This window comes from Macadamia integrifolia, chromosome 7 (assembly GCF_013358625.1).
Source record: "Macadamia integrifolia cultivar HAES 741 chromosome 7, SCU_Mint_v3, whole genome shotgun sequence".
Lineage (NCBI taxonomy): Eukaryota > Viridiplantae > Streptophyta > Magnoliopsida > Proteales > Proteaceae > Macadamia > Macadamia integrifolia.
This window is the reverse complement of record NC_056563.1, coordinates 22,879,401-22,888,814: the sequence shown is the minus strand read 5'-3', so window position 1 is coordinate 22,888,814 and position 9,414 is coordinate 22,879,401. Positions and strand designations below refer to the sequence as shown.

General features: G+C 39.9%; 2 protein-coding genes across 2 annotated transcripts; both read right to left on the bottom strand.

Moving 5' to 3' along the window:
* Positions 1–699: 699 nt before the first annotated feature.
* On the bottom strand, positions 700–4,010 carry LOC122084432 (cilia- and flagella-associated protein 251-like). The gene is made up of 2 exons (XM_042652659.1): positions 3,728–4,010; positions 700–2,712 (listed from the first exon to the last, which is right to left on the bottom strand). Exon 2 carries the CDS (start codon positions 2,626–2,628, stop codon positions 895–897), a length of 1,734 nt encoding a protein of 577 aa, XP_042508593.1. The 5' UTR covers positions 2,629–2,712; positions 3,728–4,010; the 3' UTR covers positions 700–894.
* A 2,440-nt stretch (positions 4,011–6,450) lies between these two features.
* Positions 6,451–7,531, bottom strand: LOC122084676 (EPIDERMAL PATTERNING FACTOR-like protein 2). The gene is made up of 2 exons (XM_042653107.1): positions 7,186–7,531; positions 6,451–7,093 (listed from the first exon to the last, which is right to left on the bottom strand). Exons 1-2 carry the CDS (start codon positions 7,295–7,297, stop codon positions 6,822–6,824), a joined length of 384 nt encoding a protein of 127 aa, XP_042509041.1. The 5' UTR covers positions 7,298–7,531; the 3' UTR covers positions 6,451–6,821.
* Positions 7,532–9,414: the final 1,883 nt, after the last annotated feature.

The following is a 9,414-nucleotide window of genomic DNA, read 5'->3' as shown; positions in this document are numbered from 1 at the left end:
AAGTGCATCAGCCATTTGATTGCACATCAGACGGCTGATAGCACCTGGGCATGCCACCCCAAGTGTTTCTTAGCCATCCGATGTGCACTGAAAGGGGTTGGTGCACTTGAGAAGATCTTATTCCCGTGCTGAAAGCGTGCACTAACATATCCAATATGGGTGTGGGATGGTCATTTTGCTTTCACTTTTCACATGTTCTCTTGCTGAAACGCTACACTGCAAATTACAGCCCTGGTCTCCAAGTAGGTACTAGGTAGTCTGATGGAGTCTCGAGAGAGCCATGTTGATACAGTACAATTGGCATCAAACACTAAACATTTCTCCTAATTATGCAATGGAGCTGCATTTGTGGTAATGGACTGGTTAGGCCCAACTCAGATCATCAAGAATCAGCCAAGATGGTGAGCAGTTAGGAGTTGTTTAAAGCATGACTTACTTCCATTATGCAGGAAGGAGACTTTGGCTCTGTATATATAAAGATCAATGTCGCCAGTTAGGATCAAAAGTAAAGCAACTTATGATGGTAATTGCTGACTGGCAACAACTGTTGCAAACAAGGGAAGAAAATGAAAGGGGATTAAACCACTTTTTAAGGCAGGAAAAACAGAAGTAACTTGGCTGATACTATAAATTCCTATCATGACAGGCAACTAGAATTTATCCCAACCTCCTGGAATCAGCAGTGTGAGGCACAACACATGCAGCAGTAAGATAAACCATGGGCATTCAGTAATAATGATTTCAGGCCACCTTAATGAACTATAAATTACAATCTTGACAACTCAACGTGACCATCCTTCTGAAACAATGATGTTCCAAGAAAGAAACTTAAACATTTGCTCTCTCATACACTTGAGGAAAAGGAAAAGCCTAAAAGGGCTACTATTGTTAGTGTTACTCTGTTGCCACATCATCATGATTTGTCCCTTCAGTTTGAGTCTCTGGCAAGGTTCCTAGATCCGTCCGAGCTTCTTTCACTTCTTGCAGGATGGATGAGTCGGAAGAATCGGTAGCATCATGTTCAGCTGCATTTGCATTCTCATTCTCATTCTCATTCTCATTTGTCGAGCCATCATTCTTTTCCTCTGTTCCAGTAGCTGTGTCAGATTTCTCACTCTGAACTGATTCAGCATTCGCACTTGAGGCATCATGTTCAGCTTCATTTGCATTCTCATTCTCATTGGATGTTATCGATGCCGACCCATCACTCTTTTCCTCTGTTTCAGTAGTTGTGTCTGATTTCCTGCTCTGAATAGATTCAGCATTCGCACTTGTGGCTTCATGTTCAGCTGCATTTGCATTCTCATTCTCATCGGTCGTTATAGATGCTGAGCCATCACTCTTTTCCACCGTGTCAGATTTCTCGCTCTGAACTGACTCAGCATTTGCACTTGTGGTCAAAGATGCTGACCCATCCTCTGCTCCAGCAGTCACATTCGATTCTGCAGCCTGCACTTCTGAAACAACAGAATTAGAATTACTAGAATCTTCGGATGGCTCTCCGCTGGTCTCTGATTTCTCCACTCTGTCTGTTGCATTGGGGTTCTCGGTCTGATCCAATACAGCAGTTTGCAAGTTGTTGTCACCTTCGGTGGGTCTTCCACTGGCCTCTGATGCATTTTGATAATGATTTGGATTGGTGATGGTTTCTATTCCACTCTGTAGGGATGAGGTAGAATTTTTGGCACTATCTGCTGTCGAGTTATCATTCACCTCTTTTGGATTGTTGGATTCTGTTGTTATCATCGACTTAGAAGTAGAACCATCCTCTGATTTATCCAAGGTTTCCTCGGTACCTTTCTCTTCAGTGGGTGTAGCATTTACAGAGGAAATAGCTTTTTCATCTTCTCCAGTCTTTAGGCTTGAATCAGTGGGTGTACCCTTCTCTTCAGCCAAGGTCTCCTCGGTACCTTTCTGATTGGCAGTGACTTCCTCTATATTTTGGGATTTATTTCCCTGCTCTGATTCATTTTCTGCACTCTCCAGCTTCTCTTCCACATTCGAGCCACCTGAAGATCCATTTTCAGTTTCTTGGGTATCCCGGACCACAGCACTGGAAGCATCATCACCCTTATAGTGTTCCTCTCGCGCCTCCTGAGTAGTCCTATCTCTATCATGATCCGGATCCTCCGATGAAACAGTATTATCATTTGCCCCTTCCCTCTCACTCTCTCTCTCTTCCCTCTCCTTTTCTTCATCATCAATGGAATCTGCTGCACGTTCAGCTTCCTCTTCTGCTCTCACTTGATCGTGTTCATCTATCTCATCATCTCCACGCCCTCTCCCTTCTTCTTCTGCCTTGTTTTCTACTTCGGGCTTCTTATCTTCTTCTTCTTCAGCCTTGTTTTCTTCTTCGGCATCTTCTTCATCATTTTGTTTGTGATTCTCAGAAGCTGATTCCTCCCCACGTGGATGGAGATCCTTTCTTCCGAGTTTAATGATATCTAGCCCATTTTCTACCTTCTCTGATATTTTTGCAGTGCTCTCAAATTCCTTCTTCTTATCATGTGTGTGTTTGGCTTGGTATAGCAACCAGATACAAACGGCAATCAATAGACATATCTGGAGAACATGTTTAACCTTGAACCCTTTGGACCTCTGATTCCTACTTGGCGATTGCCTGAACATGTTTGGTTCAACAACTCCTCAACTTAATGTGTCTAAGCTTTATAGCTACAGAAAGTCTTGTAACGAATTATGCAGAAATCTGGTCTGTCAGATTAAAGAAAAACATGGAATTGAACCAAATTAAGAAACTTCTCCAGCTGAACAACAATACTATTTTAACAAAGAGAAAATGACATATTAATAAAACCCAAACAAATACCATTCAATGAGAGTTAGACCCACCTCCAACCAAATTCAAAGCCTAAATCTAGTCACACAACAGAACACGTTAAGTGAAAGGCACAGATCGTTTAAAGTGGGTGAGACACATTTCATGGTACTTGACCTACAGAACCCAATCAATCAATAACAGTGATTTAAAAATTCCTGGAGATTTGGATCCACCATTTGGATCAAAATATAGAACCGTCCATCCAAAGATCTAAGTTCAACAATCCCACAATTCCAAAACCACCCATCCCCAAAAATACCACCCTTCCTGCACAACCAATTAGATGAAGAGGAAGACAAAGAATCCCTGATTTTAGCTACAATCAGAATATAAATATTAAAAGTCCAACAAAATACGCCTAATTTGGGCCACAATGACAAAAATGTTCCATCCAAGAGCTGAAGGTGAAAGAATCCATCCCTCTCGAGAGATGGAAAACTGACAGAACACCAGAAAAACAAAACCTTAAAACACCATTTGACTAAACATCAAAATCAACCAGTGATCGGTTAGACAACCCATGAGTTAAAAATCGAAACCATCATCGACAGAAAGGGCAACCATGCGGCCAAGTCGATGAGAAGCCCAAAAAGAAAGAAAAAAAAAAAGCACCTAAACAATGAACAGCCAAAAACCCAGATTTCTCAAACAAAACTGTCAGCATAGCAAAGAAGAAGCATCTCTTATCCTATGCTGACACCTGATGCTGAATCTGAGCAACCATTGCATTGGAAGCAGATCTCTAATGGCAGCCCTAGAGGAAACCAAGGAATAAAAGTTGAAACAATAAATGAAGATCTAATCAACAACAAACATACTATAAAGGAAAGAAATCGGAAATAAAGGAGAAGCAAGTGGATCCAGAAAAAGGAAAATATGGAAACAAACCTCGGCAAAAGGAAGAAGGAAGTGGCCCTTCCGATTCTTCCTGAGGTATATTGGCGTAATCACCAACGTAGTCCCCCAAGAACTGAGCTGGGAAAGAGGGTTTTTCCTTGACTGTGATGTAATCGTTCCTGTAGCAACTACACGCAGAGCCAAGAGCAGAATGAGAGTTGTTTGCGGGTGTCAGAGACGTGGGAATTCTTTGTGGTTTGTGGGGTTTTCTGTTCTATGTTGAGAGATATGGGGTAAGGGAGAATAATGGTGCTCAAAACTCAGAAGTTGGATCGTGATCTCAACTGTAAAGCCATAAAAAACTGGGGACCCAGAAAGGGACTGGACCGTAGGTGGCCCGACCAGGTTTTTATTTAAAATTTTGGGTAGGGGCGGTGGAGAGAGAGAGAGCGATAGAGAGAGGTGTTGGGTATTGCTCGGGACCATCCGATACCAATTCACTTGTACGACGTAGGGGTAAAAAAATAAGAAAAAATTGATTAAAAAAATAGAAAAGACGATTAAATCTAGGGATGTCAATCGGTTGGGCCAGGCTGGTCTTGATTGGGCCTAGTCAAGTCTGACGGGCTTATGTTCTCGGACCATGACCTACTTATTTAAAGAATGAGTCGATCTCGGTCAAGTTCCAGGCTTTAATTGGACTTCTCCTAATCGAGTGCATCGGGCTATAATCGGATCTTAAACGGGGTAATGTAGCAATAAAGTTTTAAACGGACCTTAAACGATCTTTACTTTTCTTAAATTTAAAATACTTTAATTTATTTTGTTAAATCCTCAACAATTTTGAAAGGATATTACATTTAATTATTGTCAATAATTGATAAAACTATCAATATATACCTTATTCTATCCAAAAAAAAAAGATCAAAATACCCATACAAATGATCGAACTAAACGTGTTGGTTCGAGTCGGGCTTGTAAACAGGCTAGGTCGATCGGGTGGCACATCAGTCTTACCTCTTGCACTATGTACTACCAATTTATAAATGAGCCGGACTTAGGCCCAACATGTTTAATAATCAGGTCGATCCATATCAAATCATAAACGTGTTGGGATCGATCGGGCCTACCAGTGCAGGTCTGAAATTGACACCCTTAGTTAAATCAATATGATCTAGTTGGATCCAAAGCAATTTGGATTGGTATAAGTTGAGATCGATCTTAGATTATAACGATGTTAAATAGGTAGATTTGGAGCAGTTTTATTTCGGTTTCATTGATTTATGTGGAAAAAATTAGTGAAACCAAAACATGAACCGGTAAGGATATATCGATTTTAGTTTGATTTGATTTATTTCGATTCTTATTGATTTCTCTTATCGATTTACTATGAGTTTGATTTCGATTATAAATATATTTTAAAAATAAGAAAAAATGTGGGGGGTTTTTTTTTAATGAATAATAGGTTGCTAATTTGCTATTGGTTTCTTATTAGGTTATTATAGGTTTTGATTCGATGGGAGGGCATAGTTGGTAATTGAAATAATTCAGATGGATAGAGACCTTGATAAATTTGATATAATTGGGGTGGATTGAAAACTTTTTCCAAATTTAAATTAATGCGTGTGAGCCATGACTAGTTTGGATTTGTTAATATATTTCCTTCAAATAGGTACTTAATGTAAGAGAAAAATGATGGCCACGTTCTATTGTCATGCGTTCTAATGGTTCTATCATACTCTCTCTTATCTTGAATATCGTCTATTAATATGTAAGGATTGGTTCGGGATCCTCTATAGCGTGATATGATGTGGAGCACAAACCCAAAGGTTGACATGTTACATATAACTCTGAAAAAAAGACATGTTACATAAATTTCACGATCTCACCCACACACACACACAATGTGTACGATTCGATCCCACGACCTCCTCTCTTGGCGTCAACTTTTCAAGCCGGAGCTACCACCACTGGGGTATCCTAGTGTTTATAAAGATTTTCTTATTAATACCTTCAAGTTGTAAAATAATGTGTAATTTTATATTTTTATCCTTAAAAATATGGAATTGAGATTTTTTTTTTTGACAAAATACTTTCATTGAAAGAAAGCATCCAAGATGAAACATCTAGACGCAACCATAGATGGATTCACAATAAAAGGGTTGATCGTAGTCACCGAACACGTGATAGACTAAGTCTGAAAGATCCAACGGCTAGGAAATCAATTAGGGCATTTTCTGTCGTGCGTGTAAACTTGAAAAACAGAAGAAAACGATGTACAAATTTGCAGAATTTCAATAGCGACATCAATGGAAGCCTAACGTGCCTGAAGACAATCCGAATAGAAGATGACCGGCTATAATTGAAGACTTTGAGCTAAGAGGGCCCCATCCCAGATGCCCTCAAGTTAAAGTCGAAAATCCAAGGCTGCACTTACATTTCGTTGCAAAAAAACCATCACCCGGATCCCAAATAATGGTACCTCTACCGCTAGTAAAGGAAGACTCGCACCAAGCACCATCCGTGAAGATGGAAAAATGACTTTGATCCGTTAATTCCCACCCCTTCGGCCGAAAACAGAGTAGAATCGGTGGGATTGATCATAAATATTGGTTAGAATCCAATCGCGCAGCGAAAAGGATCGACACCTCATGGGAAGAGAGTGTGGCTTATACGAGGATCATCCCATGACTTCTCCAACCCCACCAACCTAAAGACCCAAATCATCCTCTCTCGTTCCCAACTGGGCAACTACTTATTTTTGAAGAGAAAAATGTCAACTTTTCGAAAATATTCATATAATATGTGTTGTCTACTTGTCTACGCATACCATATTTGTATGCAGTTTGATAGACTTTTCAACATCTGAGTACAGAATCTCTGGCTGCATAAGCAAAATTTACAGATTCTCTGGTGCTAATATCTTCAAGACTTCAACTTGATGAGCAGAGTAAGGCAAGCAGATCCTTATAACGATTACATGGGTGTTTAGATGAAGAAGGGGAAAAGGAAAGGAAGAAAAGAAAAAAAAAAATGATTGATTGATTGATTGATTGATTGATGTATCTTTCAGAATTCAAATCCACAAAATTCAAAAAGGGTCTTCTCTCATTTAAGGTTTCAGATGCTGTAACAATTTCTTCTATCATGGATTGAAGATCATATCCCCACATTTGCACTTCCAACTCATGGGCTTGTAGTTTGAGTTATCTTGGCCTCTGGAGTAGGCTATGGTCGACATCTTTGAGGAATGTGTAGTGTTTCTACTTTTCTGTTGCGGGACTGCCGGGACCTGAACTGCCTCACAGTGCTCACAAGAGCTACACTTCCCCTGGCATGTTGGTGGCCTCGAACCAATATGACTTACCACTTCTTTCTCTTCGTGGGTGACCTCAAATAATTTAACATTAGCTCTACCTACAGCTCAAAGAAGAAAAGAGAAAAGTTTAGATTCAAAATTTCACTTTGTGAAGAACTCCCTTGCAAATTTTAAAGTGAGACCCACTTACCTTTTGCCATTAATCTTGCTTGGGTCGAGCTCGAGAGCAGAAGTATGAAGAAAGAAGCCATAAGATGGCGATATCTATGGCTGCAATTGCAGTAGTCTTGACTACAACCCATTTGATAGTATGTCTGACTGAGATAAGTCAGTGAATGAATGAATGAAAGAAGAATCAGAAGAAAGTGAGAGAGAAAGAGTGTTAATGGTGTTGGGACTTTGTGAGACTTGAGACAAAGATCAGAGGAGAGTTGGAGGGAGATGGGGAGTTGGAGATTAAATAGAGAAGCAGATAAGATAAGTGTACTGATGAAGAGAGAGATTGGGTCAGTAATTGAATGCCACCAAATCACACGGAAAGACCACTCTGTTTCTCTCTAAAATAGTTCAACTTCAGTGAGAAGATAGGATATCAAAGGACAAAACAGTAATGCTGGAACCTCAAAAGAAGGGAGCTCTAGAGAGAGAGAGAGAGAGAGAGAGAGAGATCTAAACAACCATGACAATATTAGAAAGTAAGGAATAAATACTTCCCAAACCCAGAAAAGCCTGGATGTGAGAGAAGAGTTTCCTACATTTTTATCCTACAAAAAGACATGAGATCACAACAGCTGTGAGGCAGTGGGGTTTGGGTTTTCGCTTTCCAACTGCTTCCTTCCCATATTTTGCTCTCAGCCCTTCATTTGTGCTTTCTTGTGGTTGTTGCTCTGTGCACTACCAACTCAACACGCCAAAGTGCCAAACACCACTTCTCTCTCTCTCTCTCCTTCGATAGAAGGAATATATACGATTCTGTGATCACATATACAACAACAAACAGGATCTCCTTTACTTGTCTTTGTGAAGTGTAAACTGGAATTATGTTATTATTTCTGGATAAATCTCTCTCTCTGTACGACAAAATATGCTAATTTCCCAAGGAGGTTAGTTGTGTGAGGAAGGAGTCACAGAGAATAAGCTGCTTAGGTGACCCCAAACGGAAGCCGTATGGTAGTGGCAGCCGTTTTACCTGCTTAGCCACGCAATCTCCTGTGAAGTTGAGGAAGAGAACCGCAGCGCAGAGAACTGAGGCAACTGTGGAGCCGCGAAGGTGCAGACCGTTATGGGTTTCTTTTTACTCTCTTTCTCTCTCTTAGTGTTTCAAGGGCACAGACGGTAGTCCAGTTGACAAAGGATCTTCATAGTCCAGTTAACAAGAAACCTTCACCTTAAGAGCTATACAATTACTATGGTGGGGTCAATATGAATTCTCCGCACATTACACTTCTCTTAGTGAGAAAAAAAATTCAAGTGGTTACATGGAAATCATAGCGAGAGAAACAGATAGAAGAGAATCTTCTTCAATAGTTTTTTTTAGCGTACATGGCATACGTAGTTAAGATACCACAAGATCAAATGCGTTTAAATAGTTCATGCTCCATGCCTAGAGAGAGAGAGAGAGAGAGAGAGAGAGAGAGAGAGTGCAATTTTCGTCTTCTTCCGCCACAATCCCAATTACAAAGGAGTTGTACTTATATCTGTTTGTCCTGGTCTTTCCGTTTGATTCCAGAAAGATCTATTTCTTCTTTATATCTTCTGTAATCGTTAATTAACTAAGAAAGAAAAATTAACAGGAAAGACAAACGCGTTTTGTCAGGTCTTACAACTTGCAGATGGGTCCGGATCAGTATTCCCAGAGGGCCCACTCTCTTTCTCTCTCTCTCTCTGCCCTTAATATCCGTGCAATTTTGGTGTATTCCTTTTCATATTTTTGCATCTAAAGATGGTTGATAACAGATGATGATAGAAAGATGAATCTTCCTTGCTCTTCCTCCAGTAGTGCAGTGTACTACTCTAATGATTCACAATGCGACTTGTCTTTACTCTTTAGTTTTTATTTATGATTTTTGAGACTAGAGGAGAATAGAGTAAAATGGTCCAAAAAGTGCGCTGGTTTGATTTTGTTTCTGCGTTGTGTTTAGAAACAGTAAAAAACAGAAAAACATGTTTATGTGCTAAAAAAACAATTATGGAATTGCAAAAAGGTGTTTATTTATTCTATTTTCAGAAACGTTTTCAACCGTGTGTGTAGGGGTGCTTTCGGATTCAAGACACAAGTGAAGACATGACGTTGTAATATGCAGCTCACGAGTGAAAGTACGAAGTTGGAGTTGCAAGTAAGCTTTGTGGAGATGAGCTTTAGAAGGATGAAGACAATGCAAAATTGTGAGTTTTGCACAACCAGGTTGTAGTCGCCACT